Source organism: Aethalodelphis obliquidens, unplaced genomic scaffold (genome assembly GCF_003676395.1).
Source record: "Aethalodelphis obliquidens isolate GAN/ISIS:26980383/991018 unplaced genomic scaffold, ASM367639v1 scaffold53, whole genome shotgun sequence".
In the NCBI taxonomy this organism is placed as follows: domain Eukaryota; kingdom Metazoa; phylum Chordata; class Mammalia; order Artiodactyla; family Delphinidae; genus Aethalodelphis; species Aethalodelphis obliquidens.
The window spans coordinates 9,480,997-9,503,500 of record NW_020837997.1 but is presented as its reverse complement, the minus strand read 5'-3'; the positions used below and the strand labels follow the sequence as shown (position 1 = coordinate 9,503,500).

The 22,504-nt window shown below is 49.4% G+C and overlaps 1 protein-coding gene and 1 pseudogene across 1 annotated transcript in view; one reads left to right on the top strand and one right to left on the bottom strand.

Annotated features, from left to right (window-relative positions):
• Positions 1-1,237: 1,237 nt before the first annotated feature.
• On the top strand, positions 1,238-3,138 carry LOC113608835 (C-terminal-binding protein 2-like; annotated as a pseudogene).
• Positions 3,139-6,709: 3,571 nt separating this feature from the next.
• The window catches only part of C3 (complement C3), a 34,913-nt gene continuing 19,118 nt past the window's right edge, over positions 6,710-22,504 (bottom strand). Inside the window, exons 22-41 of the mRNA XM_027085716.1 lie at positions 22,376-22,442; positions 22,193-22,279; positions 21,268-21,471; positions 20,679-20,754; positions 20,248-20,407; positions 19,138-19,236; positions 16,390-16,546; positions 14,749-14,912; positions 13,573-13,731; positions 13,365-13,424; positions 13,151-13,241; positions 12,978-13,029; positions 10,720-10,807; positions 10,515-10,601; positions 8,468-8,573; positions 7,973-8,062; positions 7,727-7,810; positions 7,208-7,291; positions 6,984-7,119; positions 6,710-6,892 (exon numbers count right to left, since the gene is read on the bottom strand). Of these exons, the coding sequence (XP_026941517.1) occupies positions 6,751-6,892; positions 6,984-7,119; positions 7,208-7,291; positions 7,727-7,810; positions 7,973-8,062; positions 8,468-8,573; positions 10,515-10,601; positions 10,720-10,807; positions 12,978-13,029; positions 13,151-13,241; positions 13,365-13,424; positions 13,573-13,731; positions 14,749-14,912; positions 16,390-16,546; positions 19,138-19,236; positions 20,248-20,407; positions 20,679-20,754; positions 21,268-21,471; positions 22,193-22,279; positions 22,376-22,442 (2,193 nt within the window). The 3' untranslated portion in view covers positions 6,710-6,750. The remainder of the gene's footprint in view (positions 6,893-6,983; positions 7,120-7,207; positions 7,292-7,726; positions 7,811-7,972; positions 8,063-8,467; positions 8,574-10,514; positions 10,602-10,719; positions 10,808-12,977; positions 13,030-13,150; positions 13,242-13,364; positions 13,425-13,572; positions 13,732-14,748; positions 14,913-16,389; positions 16,547-19,137; positions 19,237-20,247; positions 20,408-20,678; positions 20,755-21,267; positions 21,472-22,192; positions 22,280-22,375; positions 22,443-22,504) is intronic.

Sequence of the window (22,504 nt, the reverse complement as noted above, 5' to 3'; positions counted from 1 at the left end):
TATCTATCAATCAAGAGAGAGACTGATTGATTGATTGTAAGGAATTGGTTCATGTGATTTTGTAGCTTGGTAAATCCGAAATCCGTAGGACAAGCCAGCAGACTGGAGATTCAGTTAAGAGTTGATGCTGTGGTCTTGAGTCTGACGGCAAGAATCTGCACACTGCCAGCTGGAATTCTTTCCTCCTCAGGAAACCCACTTTTTCTCCTCAGCCCTTCAACTGATTGGAAGAGGCCCACCCACATTATCAAGGGTAATCTGCTTTAAGTTAATTTAATTCATTAATTTATTAGGCCACACCACACTGCATGTGGGATCTTAGTTCCCCAGCCAGGCATCAAACCCGTGCCCCTGCAATGGAAGCACAGGGTCTCCACTGCTGGACTGCCGGGGAAGTCCCATGGGTAATCTGCTTTTAAAGTCAACTGGCCATAGGTGTGAATCACATCTTTAAAAATACCTACAGGGGAGAGTTAGCTGCTGGAAGTCCCGTCCAACCCCAGAGCCCCTCCTGTCCATAAATAAGGAAAGCTGGCATCTCCTGCCCCCTGAGAAGAAACTCCAGGAGAAGCAGAATCTTCCTGCTTTGGGTTTCATCACCTGAAACGTTTTAAATCAATGAAGTTCGAATCTCTTAAAAGGATGGGGGCTTCCCTCGTGGCGCAGTGGTTAAGAATCCTTCTGCCAATGCAGGGGACACGGGTTTGAGCCCTGGTCTGGGAAGATCCAGCATGCCACAGAGCAACTAAGCCTGTGCACCACAACTATTGAGCCCGCGTGCCACAACTACTGAGCCCGTGTGCCTAGGGCCGGTGCTCCACAGGAGAAGCCACCGCAATGAGAAGCCCGCGCACCACAACGAAGAGTAGCCCCCGCTCGCTGCAGCTAGAGAAAGCCTGCGCGAAGCAACGAAGACCCAATGCAGCCAAAAATAAATAAATAAAATAAATTAATTAAAAAAAAAAAAGAAAAGAAAAGACGGACAGCCCATGACGTGAACTACAGAGTTTGTGGACAAATTTATATTGGGTGCTTAGTGGCATAATGCCCGCAGACTCCTGAGAGGGTCCCAAAGTTCTTAGAGGACCACTTGGGCTTTTGAATGTTCGGTAAATAATGGCCCTTGTACGGTCCAGTGGTTAGGACTCCACACTTCCACTGCAGGAGGCACAGGTTCGCTCCCTGGTCGGGAACTAAGATCCGGAATGGTGCGTGCCCCGCGACCAAAAAAAAAAGGATGGCCCTTGTGGATAAGCACAAAGTCAAGCGACAGCGATTGGACAGAATCTGTGAAGGTATCCTCCCCTAGATCATGAAGGGGCCTCTTGCCCGCCCCCACCCCCCCCCGGTGGCGCTGCTCCATGGCCGAGACTGCGCAGTGGAGATGCCCATCCTGAAGGACCTGGCCACCGTGGCCTTCTGTGACGCACAGTCCACTCAGGAGATCCACGAGAAGGTTTTAAACGAGGCTGTCTGTGCCACGATGTACCGCATCATCACCCTCACCGGGGAGGACCTGAAGGAGTTCGAGGCCCCGAGGGTGATGGTGCGGATAGGCAGCAGCTTCGACCACGTGGACGGCAAGGCTGCGGGCGAGCTCGGGATCGCCTCGTGCTAACATCCCATGGTGGCCGTGGAAGAGACAGACGACTCCACCATCTGCCACAACCTCCATCTGTCCCAGGGGAACCCATGGCTGTACCAGGCACTGCGGAAAGCCCGTGGGTACAGAGCGTCGAGCTGATCCGGGAGGTTGCCTCAGGGGCAGCCTGCATCCGTGGGGAGATGCTGGGTCTCATGTGCTTCTGTCGCACAGGGCAGATGGTTTGGATTCAGCATCATATTTTATTTTATTTTTTTCCAGTTGTTCCAGCACTATTTATTGAAATGATATTCCTTTCCCCATTGAATAGCTCTAGTGTCTTTTTTTTTTTTTTTAACATCTTTATTGGGGTATAATTGCTTTACAATGGTGTGTTAGTTTCTGCTTTGTAACAAAGTGAATCAGTTATATACATACATATGTTCCCATATCTCTTCCCTCTTGCATCTCCCTCCCTCCCTCAGCATCATATTTTATGACCCCTACTTGCAGGATGGGATCGAGCCGTCCCTGGGTGTGCAGAGGATCTACACCCTACAGGACTTACTGTATCAGAGAGACTGCATCTCCTTGCACTGTAGTCTCAACGGATATAACCACCACCTCATCATTGATTTTACTATAAAGCAGATGAGACAAGGAGCATTCCTAGTGAATGCCACCCGCGGAGGACTGGTGGATGAGAAAGTCTTAGCCTGAGCCCTCAAGGAAGGCAGGATACGAGGGGGCGGCCCTCCAGGTGCACCAATCGGAGCCTTTCGGCTTTGCTCAGGGTCCCTTGACAGATGCACCACATCTCATTTGTACACCTCACAAGGCCTGGTATAGTGAGCAGAGACCAGCTAGACAATCACATGTGGCATGCCAGAAAGCTTAAGAAACTGGGTGAACTAGGAATTCTTGGTCATAACAGCACCCTGGTCCGTAATAGATCAGCGAGCAATTCATCCAGAGTTTGACGGTGTCACCTACAGACGCCCGCCAGGCATCATGGGCGTGGCTCCGGGAGGACTTCCTGCAGCCTTGGAAGGGATCATGCCCCGGGGCATCCTGGGGACCCACAACCTCCCCACGGTGGCACACCCTTCCCAAGCTCCCTCTCCCAACCAGCCCACGAAAACATGGGGACAGCCCAGAACACCCCAACAAGCAATAGCAGAGAGTGAGGAAAGGTAATCATTTGGATACAACTGGCACCAAGAGACAGTGAAAAATAGATGAACCAAGAGAAAAGGAATTTGACAGCCTTTTAAACTGATTCTGGACATTTGCATCATGGACGGTGTTAAAACCACAAAAGAGCTAGCGACAGGGGCAAACTGAAGATGTCATCTGCTTACAGAAGCACGGAAAAAGACTGGACGTGATTTAGTAACGACCAACTTCTGTTATCATGAGTTAAGGTTTTCATCTGTGCATCCAATCACAAAGAGTAAATAGATCTTGGGACTTCCCTGGTGGTCCAGTGGTTAAGATTCCACACTCCCAATGCAGGGGGCCCAGGTTCGATCCCTGGGCAGGGAACTCGATCCCACATGCCGAAACTAAGACCTGGCACAGCCAAATAAATTTTAAAAAATACTTGAAAAAATTACATTGCCAATTTCTTTAAAAAAAAAAAAAAGAATAAATAGATCTTTTTCCTTTATCCGTCTCTTGGGCACAGCAGGTCCTGAACCCCTTGCTCTAGAATGTTGCATCAAACATCTTAACATTGTAAATCAACTATACTTCAATTGAAAACAAAGAAAAAATTAAAAAAAAATTAAAAATCCAAAAACCAGGCTGCCGTGGTGGTTCAGTGGTTAAGAATCTTGCTATCAATGCAGGGGACATGGATTCCCCTGTCCCCCGCCCCCCCCCCCCCCGGGAAGATCCCACATGCCGCGGAGCAACTAAGCCCGTGCGCCACAACTACTCAGCCTGCTCTCTAGAGCCCGCGAACCACAACTACTGAGGTCCCTTCGCCTAGAGCCTGTGCTCCTCAACAAAGAGAAGCCGTCGCATTGAGCAGCCCACGCACCGCAACAAAGAGTAGCCCCCTCTCGCGGCATCTAGAGAAAGTCTACGCTCAGCAACAAAGACCCAACGTAGCCAAAAAAAAAAAAAAAAAGTTTAAAAATTAAAAAAACCCAAAACCCAACAACAAAAAAGAGTTCCAAACATCAAAATAAAAAATAGTAAGAGGAAATCACCATCCTGACTCTAGTTCCTTCAGTCCACGGGGGCTGACTACCTTTTTTGCTAATAGGAAGGTTAAATTACTACAAAATGGGGAGAAAACTGTTTGTGTTAGACAACCACAAGCATAGGATCAAAGACAGTACAGGCTTCTGTACAGAGAAGCCTCACCCATCTGAACTGCATACAGAGCGGGCATGTTGGTTGTGAGCTCAGTAATGCCTTCTGATGATGCAAAAAAAAAAAAAAAAAAAGTATTAAGTTTCACAAGATCTTTATAATCAAAAATATTTTCTCAGTTTCATATCCTCAGCTATTTTATTGAGTGGCAAGTCTTGAACTGAAAGTGGTCAAGAAGAATAATGTTGCATTATATCTCAGGAAATATTTTATGGTAACTTGTCAGATTGTCTATGAACAAACACACTTTTTTAGACGTTGATAAAGTCTTCTTTTCTTCATGAGATATTTTATATAAGAATACTTCAGGTGTGTTATTAGATGTGACTGATTTTAACAAATTCTATTAGATTTATATCAGCTAGTTACATGTTGTATTCATAGCCTTTTGTGAATCACCGCCTTTTTGGTTAAAAGATGGCCTATTTTGAGCCTTTGGATAGGGACATTCCGGTTTTTTTTTCAAGTTTAAAAAAAAATAAATTTATTTATTTAACTTATTTTTGGCTGTGCTGGGTCTTCCTTGCTGTGCGTGGGCTTTCTCTAAGTTGCGGCGAGCAGGGTCTACTCTGTTGCAGTGCGCAGGCTTCTCATTGCAGTGGCTTCTCTTGTTGCGGAACACGGGCTCTAGGCGCGTGGGCTTCAGTAGTTGTGGCTCGCGGGCTCTAGAGCGCAGTCTCAGTAGTTGTGGCGCACGGGCTTAGTTGCTCCGCGCAGCATGTGGGATCTTCCTGGACTGGGGCTCGAAACCATGTCCCCTGCTGTGGCAGGTGGATTCTTAACCACTGCGCCACCAGGGAAGTCCTGACATTCCTGTTTTGTGACCAAAAAACCTTCAAAACTGTCCCAAACAGAAAAATAATGGCTATCAGAAATATGTTTTATTTTAGTGTGTTACCATTACTGTATTTGTTTATTGTAAAGGTGGACATTTAGTGTTCAGTGCAGTTTTCAATAAAAAGTAAAAATATTTCAAAAAAAAAAAACCTTCTGAGAAACATTTGGCCTGGTATTTGATCAAACAACTGGTCACCATAGCCTAACAAAATTGACACATAAACTGAACCATCCTTCAATCTAAGTGACTTCGCTGGCTGGCCCCGTTGCAGGCAGGCTTCCCAGGTCACCCTGATCTCCTTTCCTTTTTGGATACCCTCACTGTCTGAAATCAACTCCATGCTGTCTTTAGAATGTAAGGTCCTGTCTGCGCTGTTCACAGCCTAGAAACATAGATGCCAAAAAAAAAGTAAAAAACAAAAAACAAAACAAAAACATCCCACACATTAAAGAAACAGAGCAAGAAAAGAAACAAAAAATTGCACATAAAGGAGGGCAGGGGGGCCTGGCAGATGTCAGCTGTGACACCTAGTGAGTAATGAGGATCTCTGTGTCTCCCCTTGACGGGGCTGTCCGGCAACTAGAGGCTGGAAGGAGTGGGGGTAGGCTGTGAGTCAATTTCCCCAACATTCCTGAAGTTGGGAGGGGGGATTTCCAGGACCCAGGGTCTTAGGGGAAGGGGGCTATGCAGGCGTGACTTCCAGGTTCGGGGGGGTTTTCCTGTGATGACCTTACCGAGTCAGAGCCTGGATTCCACCCTCAACGGTCCTCAAGGGACCACAGGTGGAGTTAGAAGAGGCACTTGGGGCCCCTTGACAGCCAGTGGCCTCACTCAACTGTGGCTGCTGCCCCACCATGTGTTTCTGGTGAGGCTGTGACCACAACAGCCCCTGCACTCCTTCTTCAACCGCTGAGATACGAGTCACATCTCTGGCTTGGTCCCTCAGGGCTCCAGCTGGACACATCACCCTGCCTGACCTTTACCGCCCCCTCCAGGCCCAGCCGCCTCACACAATCTTACCAGTCTGTTCAGGCCCATCTACAAAGTGGTGACCTGGAGGGTGGGGTGAGTCTAGACGATGCAAATGGGATGCGTGAGACGGGAAATGGAGTGAAAGTGAGCTGCAGATGAGAGCAAATGGGATGAAGATGAGAACAGGTGAGGATGGCAGGTAAGGATGCAGGTGAGCATGAAGGTGAGAAGGCAGAGGACTGGTGAGTTCTGATGCTGGTGAAGACATAGGTAAAGACGTAGGGGAAGGTGTAAGTGAGAAGGCAGGTAAATACGCAGGTGAGGATGCAGATAAGGACGCTGGTAAGAATACAGGAAGACATCCAGAGAAGAATGTAGGTAAACATGCAGGTCCTCACACTGATGAAGATGCAGAGAAATTACAGGTGAAGAGGCAAGTGGAAAGATAGGTGAGAGTATAGGTAAGCATGTTTGTAAAGACACAGGTAAGTTTACAGGTAAAGATGTAGGTGGGGGAAGCAGGTGAAGATGCAGAAAATACAGGCGAGTGTGCAGGTTGAGTGTGAAGGTGAGAGAGCAGGTGAAGATTCAGATGAGATCCTGGTAAGAGTTCAGGTGACAGTGCAATAAAGAGGCAGGTAAGGAAGGTGGTGAGAACGCAGGTGAAGGAGCGGTGAGCTGCTGGTGAGGATGCAAATGAAAATTCAGGTACGGATGGAGCTGAGGTGCAGCTGAGATTCAGGGGAAGATGCAGGTGCTCTTCCGGCTAGGTGCAGGTGAGGCAGGCACATGCGCCATAGGTGAGGAAGCCTGCGAACTTGCAGGTGAACTACAGGAAGTTCCTGTAGGATGGAGCTGAGCTGCAAGTGAGGCAGCGGGGGATCACAGCTGCCTCTCCCCCTCTCAAAGAGCTCCAGACTTTGGGAGACTTGTGAAATAGAACTGGAGCTTTATTTGGTGGACAATCGTGGTGGGATCAGTTGGGGCAGCCAAAGACCACCATGTTTTCGGTGAAGTTGGCCAGGTTCTGGCACAGTTTCTGGTTCTCCTCGTCTTGGCATTCATCCGCTTCAGGCCACAGCTCCACCCAGGTGTCCTTCCCGATGATGTAGCTGATGCTGGGGGAAGAGAGACAGGTCAGGAGGGGGAGGGGAAGGGCGGCGGGGGGGGGGGGAGGCGGGCACGCGCAGGCGCAGTGCGGGCACTCACTTGGGTTTCTCTCCCCACAGGTCAGAGGAGATGCCCCACACGAGGTAGTGGGCCCCCTCCTTCAGTTTGAGGGCTTGTCTGCACTTGATGTGACTGATGAACCTACGCTCCTGTTTAACTCGCACCTCATCGGAGCCTGAAGGGGAGGGAGAGGGAAGCTGAGCTGGGGGGAGGGACGGACACGGGGGAGGGGGAGGCAGAAAGACAGCAGACGCAGGGCTAACCTGATTTGATGATCTGCTCGATGACCATGATGTAATCGTCAAAGTCATCCGACAGCTCCTTCCTGAGAAGTCTGGTCTTGTACACTGTGGGCGGGGGAAAGAAGACAGCGTGGGTCCTGGGCAGGGTTGTCTGTGGGGCGCCGTCACCCAGCCCCTCCCAATCCGATAGGGGCAGGACCACAGCCAGGCAGGCTCAAGCCCCCTGCCCGCCCCCCACCGCAGTAACATACCCAGCCACACTCACAGCCATGCACACAATCACAGCCGTCCACAACGACAGTCACAGGCACAACGACAGCTGCTCCTGTCCACGGACAAACTCCTCTCTCACACACGCCCACATACCATCCCCCTCATGACCACGGTTCCCCGTGCAATCAGAGCCCCTCACAACACATCACACACACAACCACAGCCACACGTAGCAATGACCACACGCGCCGTCACACCTCCGCTCACACACAACCACGCATGCGCGCGCCGCCCGCGCACCCCCAGCCCCGCCCCCGCCAGACTCACCATAGTCCACGCCCGGCTCGCAGGCCTTGTCCAGCCGGTCCTCCAGGGTGACCTCGTCCTCCGTGTGCTGCATGAAGCAGTTCTCTGTGGGGTGGGTGGGTGGGCGGGGGACACGGTCTAAGTACCGCTTCTCGTTCAGGGCCTACCACCCACGAGTATGCCCAGCCCTCCCGGGTCACCGCCCCCACCCCGTGGAATCAGGGGTCCAGTGGGCGTGGCCACCCCTCCTGGCGCCTGCGCACCCACCCTCAGCACAGCGGCATGTATCTTTGTGGCAGAGTTTGTCCAGCATCCCGTCCTCCTTCTCCGGGTGGTAGAACCGGGTGCAAACTTCATCTGTGGGCAGACGAGATGGCGAGGGCTAGGGCCTCCACCCCAGAGACCACAGCTGGGGGGGCTCAGTTTCCCAACTCCAGTCCATCAGACCTGCTGAGGCCAGGTCCCCAACCCTGGGACCCTCAGACCCCTAAGTCCCATATCCCCAGGACCACCAGACTCCTAACTCCTGGATTCCCGGGACCCGCCAGACTCCTAGCTCCTAGATTCTTGGGACCCCCAGACTCCTAGCTCCTGGATTCCCGGGACCCTCCCAGACTCTTAACTCCTAGATCCCTGGGGAACCCCAGACTCCTAACCCCTGGATTCCCGGGACCCCCAGACTCTTAACTCCTGCATTCCTGGGACCCCTAGACTCCTAATTCCCAGATCCCTGGGACCCCAGGCCCTAGGACAGCTGCTCACCCAGGTTGTAATAAGAGTACACCTTGACTGCCCCAGGCTGTATGAGCCCCACGTTGAAGTACTGGTGAACTTTGAAGGAGAGACAGTCCTCCAGGCTGTGTGAGACCTGGAAAGGAGGAGGAGGTTGGTCAAGGGGGTGACATGGGAGGAAGTCCAGCATGGGGTCTGGAGGTTGGAGCAGTGGTGGAGAAACTGAGGGCTCAAGGAAGGATATGGGTGGGCAAGATGGGGGGGAGCAGGAATCTTTGCCAAAAATTAATGAGCAGTTCATCAAATCCATTTCTTTTTCTCCACGGCGCATGGCTAGTTTACACGTCTCAGCATGTTTTGAGTTCCATGCGGCCATGTGATTGCGTTCTGGCCAAGGATTGCTATCTATATCCTTAAACACATTCTGTGGTTAACAAGACTGCAATAGACATTTGAAAGTTGCTAAAAGATTAGATCTTAAAAGTTCTTAACACACACACACACTTTATAACTATGTGAGGGGATGGATGTAACTAACCTTATTGTGGTAATTATTTCCCAATATAAACACATATCAAATCATTACATTGTACATCTTAAACCTACGCAATGTTAATTATTTCCCAATATACACACATATCAAATCATTACATTGTACATCTTAAACCTACGCAATGTTATATGTCAATTAAATCTCAATAAAGTTGCAATAAATAGAAAGGAAGAAAGAAAAAAGAAAGGGAAGAAGGGAGAGATGAAGGAAGGAAACAGATATACATATATATGTACATATACATAGGCATCATGTATATTTGGAGGAAAATGCTAACCATTAGTGAATTGGGGTAAAGGTTATATGGAACTTCTTCATTGTGCTGTGAAATTTGTAAGGTTGAAATTATATAAAAATTTTAAGGTACAAAAATTAAAATACAAAAAAGAAAACCATTAAAAAACCCATCTCAAAAAAAAAACCCAAAAACCCCATCTCATGCACAACCCCGTTTTCTTCTAGAAAGGATGGATCCAGCAGAGGAGTCCAGAATCCTAGGGATTACAGAACCCCAAGATGGAAGGTACGTGGATCCCTGCGTGACCACATGGAGCAGAAGTCCCCTTCCTTACCTCCCGTACCAGCTGGACTTTACACGAGTGGGACATACAAGTCTCTTGTGTTGAGACCCCCATATTCTTAGGGGTTTTATTATAGTAGCTAGTGTTGCTTATGCTGACTAACATGGGGTGAGGGTACAGGGAGTTAGCAGGGAAGATATGCGGATACGAGAAGGGGAAGAAATAAGCAGGAAAGAGAAGGAATTATGTTCAAGATAAAGACAGCAAGAGAAGGCTAGATGGAGAGAAAATAAGAGAAGAGAGAAATGCTAGGGGGTGGGAGCAAGGGAAGTCCTTTTTCTCCACCGAGCACTTTTTGTTTTAAACCAAGGTGGTTTTTTTCAATGGTTGTTCAAGACTCTGATGAGAAGAGGCTGCAGGGAGCAAGTGAAAAATGAGGTTGGAACATGAGTGGTCAGAAGGTGAGTTGCAGGCTTCCCTAGTGGCGCAGTGGTTAGGAATCCGCCTGCCAATGCAGAGGACACAGGTTTGATCCCTGGTCTGGGAAGATCTCACATGCCGCCGAGCAACTAAGCCCGTGTGCCACAACTGCTGAGCCTGCGCTCTAGAGCCCACGAGCCACAACTACTGAGCCCGTGCACCACAACCACTGAAGCCCGTGCGCCTAGAGCCCGTGCTCCGCAACGAGAGAAGCCACCGCCGTGAGAAGCCTGCGCACCAAAACGAAGAGTAGCCCCTGCTCACCGCAACGAGAGAAAGCCCGCGTGCAGCAATGAAGACCCAACGCAGTCAAAAATAAATAAATAAGATAAATAAATTTTTTTTAAAAAAAGGTGAGATGCTTCTAGAAGGTGGGTTGACCTTGTTTTACATGCCCTTTCCTCCCACACCAGCATCCCAGACCCTGTCTCCCCTAGGCTGGGGCTGGCCTGACCTGGAGACAAGGCCAGTGGAGAAGCAAAGGCCAGCCAGGTAGGGGTCAAGATGCCAGTGGAAGCCTTACCTTGTCCAGGTAGATGATGAGGGTGTTCTTTGTGGAGTCTTTGTTCAGCTCATACTTAGAGATGTATCTGTCGACACCAGTGCTCAGCTGGGGAAGGGTGAGGCTTGTGAAAATCCCTCCTGCATCCCCTTCCCTCCCTCCAGCTCCTTCCAGACCCTGGGCTCCTTCCCATGGATCCCAGCCCCCGAGCCCAAGACCTTCATACCAGTTTGAGGTCGTCCATATCAGGAGAGAAGCCCGTCATCATGGATATATCCAGGATTGACATAGTGGCATCCTGGTCTCCCAGGTACCTGGATGGGGCAGGGGGAGAGGGGTTGGGCCCTAAGGTGGGGTCACTGCCTGAACAAGGGGGTCATATCAGGGACTGAGGTCTCCAGTTCCCACAGAGCAGCATAGAGTGAGGTTCGATTTTAGGAAACATTCCCCCAAGGGGAATACAGGAAATGTAGCGTAATGACCAAGGTGATTAATTGCTCAGGTTCTGAAGCCCAACTGCCTGGGTACAAATCCCAGCTCTTTGTGACATTTGATGAGTTACTTAACCCCTCTCCCTGCCTCAGTTCTAGAGAATGAAGATATAAGCATACGGGCACGTTCTCACTTTGCATGATTCCGTTACCATGGTCTAGTTCAAGAGCACCAGTCCCTCAGCACCATGGTTCAGATTTCAGTACCACGGTATACTCATCGTGAATAATGACATAAAGTACAAATCTTGTTGCTAGCTCTTCACTCCACCAATCACTTCATAAATAACAGATGCACCTCACAACCAGTGACCAATCACATCCCTTCTTTCAGAGTCTGTTGGGTCACTGAGCATCCATTATTCAGCGCACACACAGCAAGGAGTGAGTCGTGTCACTCCTTTCTCTCACAGTGGAAAAAACCTGTGTGACATTTTACAAAAATGGATCATTGAAAGAGGGAATTGGCCAACAAAGATGAAAGCACAGCCATGAAATGAAGAGTGATAACACTGGAAGTAAACTTTGAGTAAAACATAAATGGAGTTAGAGAAAAAACAGAAGACAACGGGGAGGTTGACTCTGCTGCCATTTGCAAGACGAGCTACGTGGTCAGAGGAACTTAGTGAGGCAAACTGATCAACACAAGTGAGGAAAGTGGTTGTGACAAAAAGGATGTGGATGTCCCAGAGGAAGGGACGCCAGCAAAAACCATCATCACATTAAAGGGTCTCTTGGATATCTGATGACATTAAAAGCTCAAAGAATGAAATATTGGAAGTTGACCCAAACTTAGAAGAGAACGTGACAATTCACTATGGTACGAAAAGATGCTGGCTTTATCTCATAAGTTAGACAAAGAGAAAAAAGGAGACACTGTCCCAACCACAGTGCTTTGGATAAGTGTTTTACAAAGGGGGGAAAAAGGAACCCAACCAATTGTTGTCTCAGTGTTCTGATGTTTTAAATTACAGTGTACTCAACAAATCTTACTATACTTTCGTTTCTCCAGACCTTTAAAACTGGCAGTGTGAGAGTTTTTGATGTTGTGACTAAAATTTTTAAAGGTCATGGAAAACCATAATTCAAAAAGAGTCATGTACCAAAATGTTCATTGCAGCTCTATTTACAATAGCCAGGACATGGAAGCAACCTAAGTGTCCATCAACAGATGAATGGATAAAGAAGATGTGGCACATATATATAATGGAATATTACTCAGCCATAAAAAGAAACGAAATTGAGTTATTTCTAGTGAGGTGGATGGACCTAGAGTCTGTCATACAGAGTGAAGTAAGTCAGAAAGAGAAAAACAAATACCATATGCTAACACATATATATGGAATCTAAAAAAAAAAAAAGGTCATGAAGAACCTAGGGGCAAGACGGGAATAAAGACACAGACCTACTAGAGAATGGACTTGAGGATATGGGGAGGGGGAAGGGTAAGCTGGGACAGAGTGAGAGAGTGGAATGGACATATGTACATTACCAAACGTAAAATAGAGAGCTAGTGGGAAGCAGCCGCATAGCACAGGGAGATCAGCTCGGTGCTTTGTGACCACCTGGAGGGGTGGGATAGGGAGGGTGGGAGGGAGGGAGACGCAAGAGGGAAGACATATGGGGACATATGTTTACGTATAACTGATTCACTTTGTTAAAAAAGCAGAAAGTACAGAAACTAACACACCACTGTAAAGCAATTATACTCCAATAAAGATGTTTAAAAAAAAATAAAATAAAGGTCATGGAACAGTTGTAATTTCATGGATGATTAAGATGACTTTGTACAGACTCAGCTTACATTGTCATTGCCAGTCTCACACTGTCATGCAAAGTGAGGACTGCTTGCTGTCTCCTTGTGGGCATTTAGCACAGGACCAGATGTACAATACACTCTCAGAAAGCATTAAGCATCACAGTTATTATTTGTAAGAAGTCTTGCTAGAGACAGAGGGATGGCCAAGATGAACCCCAGTGACCCATCTCTTACCTTGTACAGATGTCAAGGATCATGGAGCTTTTGGCATCCTGAGGCTTCTTGACTAGAAACACAGAAGACAGAAGGATGGCGTAGGGGGTTTCCTGGGTTCTGATCCAAGAGGGAGGGAGACATTAGCATGGGGGTGGTGGAAGGGTGACAGATAGGGTCTGGACTCCTTTTACCTCGTTGGGGGGCTGGATGTAAGGAAACCCGGAGGTCAAACTTCTTGCAGGTGACTTTGCCTTTGAGTTTGGCGTGGTACACGGTCACCACCTGGCGAGATGAGAGGGGAGACAAGGTGTCAGCCCACTTGACTTGGGAAGGAGAGGGTGCCTCTGGGGCAGAGGAACCTAGAGAAAGTGGTGGGCCAAGAAGGTGTGGGTTCCCGTTCCTTACCGACAAGGTACCCTGTCCTTTCCCTTGAGCTGTTAATGTGAAATCCTCATTTTCCTTGGTCTGTGGGGAGTGGGGAGAGAGAAGAGAGAGCATTGGGAACCAAGCCTTCCCCTGGCTGTGATGGGCATCTGCCCTCCCTCCCGCCTCCTAGCAAACTCTGACTGGCATGGAGGATGAAAGTGATGAGGGTTTGGCCAGGTGGCTATACCTCTTCTGAGCGCAGGAGGCTAGCAGATTCCCAGACGATACGATGTCTGATCTGAGAGCTGCGGCTGGGTAGTTGGATGGACACATCCAGGTTCAGCTCCTTGTGATCAGGGACATCCTTCTGGTACTGGGCCAAGGCTTGGAACACCATAAAAGTGGCCTGTTGCCCATGACAGAGAAAGAGGGTGAATCTAGAATCTACTGAAGGATGAAGAGACTCAGATCAGACTTGGGGCCCTGAGGCTGTGACCTAGAACCCACCAGAGAGGGTGAGAATACGACTGGGGGTTGCTGGATACCGAGGACATGTCCTAGAACTCTCTGAGTGAGAGAGGTTCAGACCAGAACTTGGAGACACTGGGAACATGTCTAGAACCCACCAGAAAGTACAAACATAACACTGAAAGTCTAGCCACACTGAGAAGGTGGTCTAGACCCATCCAGAGGAGAGAGTCTGAGACAAGAGTTTAGAGGCACTGAGAATGTGTCTAGAACCCACTCATGAAAAAAAGAATAAAATTGGAATCTGGGAACACTAAGCATCTGATCTAGAACCCAAAATTGGAATGTGACGCCGAGAATGTGATTGAGAGCCCACCAGAAAGAAAAAGGGTTAAACTGGAATCTGAGGTTGCTGGAGTTTGAGGTTACTGAACCCATGGTCTAGAACCCATTAGAGACTAGAATAACTGAGAACCTGGTCTAAAACTCACAGTAAGATGCGGTAACACTGAGAGCTTGATGGAACTGAGCACATGGCCTAGAGCCCACCAGTGGGAGAGAAAGGCTTGGATAATGGCCTAGAATCATTAAGAACCTGGTCTAGAACCCACCAGTGAGACAGGATAAGATGGGAACGTGGTAGAAATGGGAACACGGTCTAGAACCTACAGGAGGAGAGAGAGGCTCACACCTGAACCTGGGCCCTGAGAACATGATCTAGACACCAGGATGGAAAAGGAGGCTCAGAACACAGCTTGAGGCATCCAGAATGTAGTCTAGAATCCACAGATGGGTTTGCAATTAAAAAAAAAGAAGATTTCTCAACTTCATTCCAATCATCCTGCCTCATGGGACAGAAGCACTGCCTCTCTTGGTCTCGGTGTCTTCTCCAGAAAGCTAATGGGAGGCCATAGGAGGTTGGGATGCAGGTGCCTGGGGGTGTGGGGCTACTTGCCTGCGTGGAGCCGTAACCACCTCCGTAGTATCTCTGCTCATTGAGCCAGCGCACAACAGGAGGCACAGAGTCAAAGTCTTTGAGCGTCAGCAGAGCCAAGAGGGCGTAGGATGTGGCTTCCACGTTGTAGAGCTTCTGGTCAGGCTCCTCCCAGCGGTTCCTTTCTGCAGGGAGAACCCCCACCCCATAATGCTCACTGCTCTGTCTAGCCTGTAAATAGCTCAGAGAAAGCTCAGAAAAAAGACTCATACTAGACCTGTTGGTGTTCAGGTGTCCTGGCCCACATTCAAGGTCCTCAATCTGCTGGCTCCTGCCTCATTCTCTTCCCTCATTAACCTTCACTTCTCCATTTGAATTCTGAACTGCAGCCCCACTGCAGGAGATTCCCTAAACTTGCCATGCTAATTCTTACCTCTGAGCCTTTGCATATTCTGTTCCCTTGACTTGGAGCACCTTTTCTCCATCTACTCCTGGTTGGTTCTTACCCACCCTATACAATTCAGCTTCAATGGCACCCCAAGATTGGGTGAGGCCCTTCTTCCTGCTGTCTCTCAAAGTACCCTGTGCTTCTCCCATCCCAGCACTATGATGCTCTACAGTAACCTATTAACTCATTTCTTTCTTCAACTGGAGTGTGAGGCCATAATGGCAGGAGCTGTGCTGTATTCACTGTGGTGTCCCAAGTGCCTAAGAAAGTAACAATGGCAGAGACTGTCACTAAGAACCATACCCTCCTCTTCCTGGGTACACAGTTGGACTACATCTCCCAGATGCCTTTGCAGGTAGGTATGGCCACATGACTGAGCTCTGGCCAATGGAATGTGCACGGCAATGATGGGGACCCTTCCATGTCTGGTCCACCTCCATTGCACAGTCTTCCTACTTCCCCTTCAGCTTGGATGGGATGTGTTCTGAGGCCCCAGAGTGGCAGAGCCTGGAAAAGATAGAGGCCTGGATCCCTGCATTACTGTACGGAGGAGAGCTGTTCACCAACAACAAACTTCTGTTGTGTTAAGCCACTTTAGTATATGTTACATTATGTTACTTGAGATATCTCATTATCAGTGAGTGCAAACATGATACAGTGTCATCACTGTGCTGAATTCCCTATGGTATTATCTTATCGGATCTTAATTACCCTTGAGATAATGATATTATTAACAATATTAAAGGCAACGATGCTATCAGTGATAGAGCTCTTACAGTATGCTAGACCCTTTTCTACTTGCATTATTCATTTAATCTTTACAACCACCCTATGACATAGGTATCATTTTAAGATGAGGAAACTAAGGTCCAGAGAGGCTAAGCAACTTGTACAAGGTCAGACAGTGAGAAAGTGGCAGAGTGGGATTTCAATTTATATCTGTCTGATGTCAGAGCCCATGTTCTTAATGACACCTCACTGCCGTGTCATAGCAAGTGCTCAACACACAACATTCAACATTGTTGAATAAACTGTGCAATGAACCTTCTTGTGTGGCTTACATTAAGAACTTTTCACACCATAGAGTCATCCATCCCAGCTCAGCTTGGAGCTGTCCATCCCAGTGCAGCTTAAAGCCATGCATCCCAGCTCGAGAGGGCCACCCTCACACCCCAGCCATGCATCCCTCTTTACCCCTCCAGGCTGCCCCTCACCTGTGGCTGTGTTCAGAAATTTGTTGACGAGGGCATCGTCCAGCTTGCCCAACAGAGCCAGGGCGTAGCCAGCAATGGCCACAGTGTATGGTCTTTGCAACTCTATGTAGTGGTCTTCAAGGAAGTCTCCTGCCTTAGTGATGCTGCGCCCCAGGCTCTATGAGAAAGAGGATTGGGTGCTCTGGTCAGGTGGGCGTTGCTGCCACAGAGAACTGGTAAGGATCACATAAGCATCACTTCTTGGGCACACCAGGTGGTTTCTGTCCTTGGGACCTATCTGCCTTGCATCTGTCTATTTTCAAGGGTTTCCCATTGTGAGCTGCTTTGTTGCTGAGTACCTAGTCTGTGCTGGGGTGGGGGGGGGCAGGGGAGTCTATATACCGTGTTGTGCTAGTAAATGTTTAAACAACATTGTTAACAACCAGCTCTCCAGTGGAGGCACGGGATTGGGGGGTGGGTGGGTGGAGGGGTTGCTAGTTTATAGATTGCCAATTACTGTGGTGTAAAAACTTCCACGATGGTCAATTTCAAGCTACTAATGTGATGTCCCTGAACATGCAGTGGGGAAGAGATGTCCCCAAAAGGCACTCGTGAGCTAGTATGAGGCAGATTCAGCACACCAAGGGAACACCTCTTATCCAATCATTATCATCATCACAGCTAGCTCTTACTATGTCCCAGTCATATATCCGCTCATTTAATCTCATAAAATCCTATAAGACAGGTATTATTTTCATCATTATCCTACTGCGCAGATAAAAATACTGTGACCCAGAAAGATGGGGATTGGGGGAAGACATGATTTGAAGTGTTTGCTGATTTCCCTGGTGTCAATACTATCATGGCTGATTTCAACCTAGCAATGTGGCATCACTGAATGTAGATTTGGGAAGAGATGGGCAGTAACACAACATCATATAATATTTCCACCATACAGATACAATAGACAAAAGTAACCTCAAGAGAATATGATAAAAGGTAGCAAAATATTTAGGAAGTGATACATTTTAAGTGTTTATTACCTGTGTTTTTAGTGTTTAATGTTTGCAGTTTAACTGTAAGTTGATATAATTTAATTTTTAACAATGATTGTCTCTAACAACCAGCTTGCAAAGTCCTGGAAATTTAACAACTGGCTTCCACAAGCTGGGCAGCATCCTGTTGATTTAAATGCCAGCAGTCTGGTTCCACAGCCTATGCCATACTTCATGCTGTGTTGTAGAAGAAACAATCCTTTTGCCTGCCCAGCTATCCCTCCTACATGGGTCATTGACTGTTGTAAGAATACCTCCTCCCTTCCATTCACATGGCCACAGTGGAAGCAGCCATATTTGCCCACTAAGACCTACTTCCTGGCCTCAGCTGATTGGTCCAGGGGTGAATCCCTGACCCAAGCTGAGCCAATCAGAATCCTTCACTAGGAATCTGAGCTCTAGCCTTGGTCTGACTATTTCGCCAAGGAAGACGGCCATGTTCTGCCAGTCAGGCTGGATGGCAGGGAAAAGTTGAATTATTGGGCGAGAAGGGAATGAAAGACATGTGAGAACATGAAGAACAAAGCATCCTGGCAGTGTCCCTGAGGCTATTTTCATTTTTTTTTTTTGACTTCACAGGCATGTGGGATCTTAGTTCCCCAACCAGGGATTGGACCTTAACCACTGGACTACCAAGGAAGTCCCTACTTTCATCTTTGAATTCGATAAATTCTTAGATCCCTAAAATAAAATTCCCATCTATTTTTGTACAATCTAGGTCACATGTATGATAACTAGGACACATGTGTGACATCTAGGACAACTCAGAGAGTCCTAAAAAAAAGCAAAGATTATTATACCCATTTTACAGATGCACACACTGAGGCCCAGCAAGGGGAAGTGCCTGAGAGTCAGGATTTGAGGTCAGTTCTGTCTGACCCCACAGTTCTAGTGCTCTTTTCTGCTATAATTTCTCTCAAATCTTCAAGGTTGGAACCAGGAAGGCCTGGGTCCCTCTTGGGCATAAAAGGTAACAGCCCCCTCCCCTCCAGCTCTTTTCTGGGGTTCTGAGGAGGGAGAAGCAGCTGGCTGAAGGGGAGGTCCTGAGGTTCCCCACTAGGGCAACTAAAATTCAAACAACCCACTCTCAAAACCCCAGGGCAAAGCAGAGGGAGTGATTACAGATTCTCAGGAGCCTGTCTTTCTAAGCTTCTCTGCTTCAGAACCAAAACTAGAGGAAAAGGGGATAGCAATGAGCCAACATTTTTCATGCTTTTCCTTTTGGGGTCATGGACCCCTTTAAAAATCTCCTGAAAGATCCCTCGGACTAAGGTAATAATCTTGAGGATTCCACCCCCACTCCCCTTTTAGCTCTGTGTCCTGAGTTTTCTTTAGGGAAGCAGCAAGGATACAGATGTAGGAGTGTTGTGGAAAGCAAGCTGAAGGGACTTTTGTTGAAATTGGCTACAGCTCTCTGACAATGGTAAAGCAGGCAGAAAGGACCTGATCTTTGATTTCTCTGTGCCTCAGTTTTCTCTTCCGTAAACTGGGGATAATAAGAGTAGCCTACCTCTTGGGCTGTTACAAGGATTACAGGACTTAAACTTGTCACACTCTTAGATGAGTCATCTTAGTTAGATACTCTTATGGCTGCTGTGGTGGTTGTTACCGCACTGGGAGGACTGGAAATGGCCCGAAAGCAACACCTCACCTTCCCAGGTGGATGTGTCCTGCGTGGGGGAGAGGAAGAAGGGAGAGAGCGGGAGACACTTACGTTGACCTGTGCCTCGCAAATGTCTCTAGCCTCCTGCAGCGCGATGAGAACAAACGCCGTGAGGGACACGTCTTTCTCCTCGGGATTCTTGAAGCCACCCTAGAGGAGAAGCAGGAAACAAGGATAGGGTCACCAGTGTGTTCCCACACGCCAACCAACCCCCCTGTAGGATCAGCCGGTTAAGGCAGCGCTGGGTCTCTTCCCAGTTTCTCCCCAGGAGGGTCAAGCTCTTTGGTATTCATTCATTCATTCTGCAAATGTTGCTGATGGTGTGGTTGAGATGTTGGATGAAAACCAGACTCCGGCCCCAGCCCTCATGGAACTCCCCATCTGGTAGGGGAGACAGATAGGAACCAACCAGCTCATCAACAAATATATAATTACAAACTGATGAGTGCTGCACAGGAGAAGTGGATGTGGCATTGAGAAAGGACAGTGGGAGTGTGACTCAGTCACGGAAAAGTGTCCCTGAGGGATGATAGCTGGAACCACAATCTGAACAGTGAGTAGGAGTAAACTCTCAAAGAGGGCAGGGGGTTAGCATGCCAGGCAGCAGGAACAGCATGTGCAAAGGCCCTGTGTCTGTATAGAGCAAGGCTCCCAGCAGTACAGGTGGAGTGTGGAAAGAAGGAGGTAAGGCTATGAGGCTGGAAGCCTGAAAGGTCAGGCTAAGGCATCAATTCTCCAACTTAAGCACACCTGGTGGGGGTGGTGGGGGGGAGGGTGTTAAAACTTAAGATTCCTAGGCGTTGCCCCTAAATTTTCTGGTTCGGTGCATCTGGAGTCCAGCCTGAGAATTTCTGACATTTTGCATTTCTAACAAGTTTGCAGATAGTACTGATGCTGCTGGCCTGGGGAGCACACTTTTAGGACCACAGCTCTGAGTTCTGTGTTTAAGAGCAATGGGGAGCCAGGGGAATTTCGTTTTGCACCAGGTCCTATAGGTCTCTGGTTTTTGCAAGGGAGGAATGACACTTTCAGTTCCCTCATTTCCCTATTCCCACACACAGTGAATTGGGCAGTGGGTGGATGACGGAATCTTCCTCCAGTCCATCCTGTGATGCTCAGGTGCCCTCCTCTCCCAGCCTGCTCCGAATCTCTGCCTCTTACAATCATTTCTTGGTGTATCACGGGCCCATCCTCCTGGAAGACTCCATCAGGCTTCTGCTTCTCTAGGATCAGCCATTTGACGGCCCCACAGAGGACCTGGGAGTCGATGGCGATGAGGTTGGAGGCCAGTGAGAAGACCTTGACCACGAAGGCCGTCAGCCTGGTGGGTGGGTACAGAGCATGAGCCAATTGTCTCTGGGATCCGGAGACTGGCATCCCAGACAACCAATGAGCAGAGAGAGGCAGGGCCTAGCCTGGTCGGCCCAGGTTCCCTTCCCAAATCTCAGGGCCCAGCGTTGCCTGCAGGTTACACAGCGGGCTGGTGCCTTGACTCTGGGTGGCGACCCGCCTAGACCACCCCAGGCCGGGATCCAGGCCCTGCTCAGGGAGATGCAAGGCTGAGGATGAGCAAGCTGATCGTGGAGACTCACCAGGTGCTGGGTGGCCGGTTCAGGAAGGCGGCGTAAGCCGAGTTGGGTTGTCTGTAGGCCAGCTGCTGGGTGTACCCTGCAGGGAGGAGAGAAGTGTCACTAGAGGCTGCGTGGAGGGGGTGGCTGGGGTGGGTAGGCCAGGTAGGGGAGGGGCTTAGAAAGAGGATAAAGATTCTGTGAGGGGCGGGACAGGGGTCCAGAGAGGAAAGGCGGGGCTCTGGGCAGGGGGCGGGCGTATAGGAGGGAGGGGAGCTTAAAGCAGAGAGGGACTCAGAGAGGGTGGGAGGATCAGAGAGAAGAAGGGGAAGGAGTTCTCGGAGGAGAGGGGATTCAGAGAGAGGAGGGTTCTCAAAATGGGTTCTCAGGGGCAAGCGGGCCTCAGCGGGGGAGGGAGCTCCGAGAGGGGCTCAGAGAGGGGTGAGGGAGTGCTCTCAGAGGAGGGGCGGGGCCTCGAGATGGGCGGCGTCTCAGGAGTGGAGGGGGCTCAGAGGGGCAGGGTCCAGGGGTGGAGGGGTTTCATAGGAGCGGGTCTCAGAGAGGTGGGGTCTCAGGGCCGGAGGGGGTTCAGAGGGGCGGGTGGGGCGCACACCCTTCTTGATGAGCTCCAAGGACTCCTGCCGCTTCTCCAGGCCGAACTTGTCCCACTGGTCTGTGTTGTCCAGGTAGTGCACCGCGATGACCGTGGGCGTCATGCTGATCATGTTCTGCTCCCCACAGCCCGAGGGGGTTTGGATGAGGTGCTTCAGGCGCTCCCCGTTGATGGCGTCCTCTGTCAACTGGGCCACTGGGGTCCCTGCAGCCGGGCGTGAGGATGGCACTCAAGTCTGGGGCTGCCCCCAGCATTTCCAGGCTCTGACCAGCCAGGGCCCAAGGGGTCAGGGACAGCTGGGAGCATGTCAGTGATGGAAGTGACGCACGGCTGAGTGGCTAGAGGGGGCTCTGCATTTGTGGGCGGTGGGAGTGGGCTTCTGCTTCACAGGGGAACTCCGGTCCCTGGGTCCTCTGGTTACACCAGTGGTAAAATAATTCCAGGAACAACAACCATGAATACTTTTATCATGCTTAATGCTATTGGCTAGGCTCTGTTCTAACACCATACAGTATCTCATTTAATCCTCCCAACAACCCTTAGATATCGATACTGTTATTCACCCCTATCACAGATGAGGGAACCAAGGGTCTCCTCCCAAAACCTTACAGCTCTCAAGTTGCAAGGTGCCTTTCCAGCTCCGTCTTGCCCCTTCCTGCCCCAGTTCTCCATCCGAGGCGATTAAATCCAGAACTTCTTCCCTTGAACTCTACTGCTTCTTTATCAGCAAAAGCTATTTGCTGAACTAAGTACGGCCTGGAGCCTTCTATAAAGCAGATTAAGGAGGGGTTCTAGCTGAAGAGGAGGCGGGAAACACAGTGGTTAAATACTCCTGGGATTAGATGGAACTGGGCTCCCTGCTTAGGAGTCATGGCCCCCCAACACCATTCTGGGTCCCCTGGGATTGGGGCCAAGGGCATCTCACCTTGCAGGAGGATCTTGGTCTCTGACTCCGTGCCTGGGACTTGGTCACTGAGATCGGCGGCTTTGATTTCCTCTCGCTGCACTCCCTCTGCCAGGTGAATGGGAGACACCGATGGCACCAGCCCCCTCCCACCCCACCCTGCATCACCACCCAGGCCTCACCCCCTCTGCCTCGCTGACTCACTTTGGCCCAGATGTTCTGGATCCAGTGTGCGGACGGCCACAGTTTTGTTGACTCTCATTCCTTCTGGCTGGACAGTGTTAGGGGTAGGGGGAGTCGTGTGAATAAAAGGGCAGACAGACAGTCAGCAGG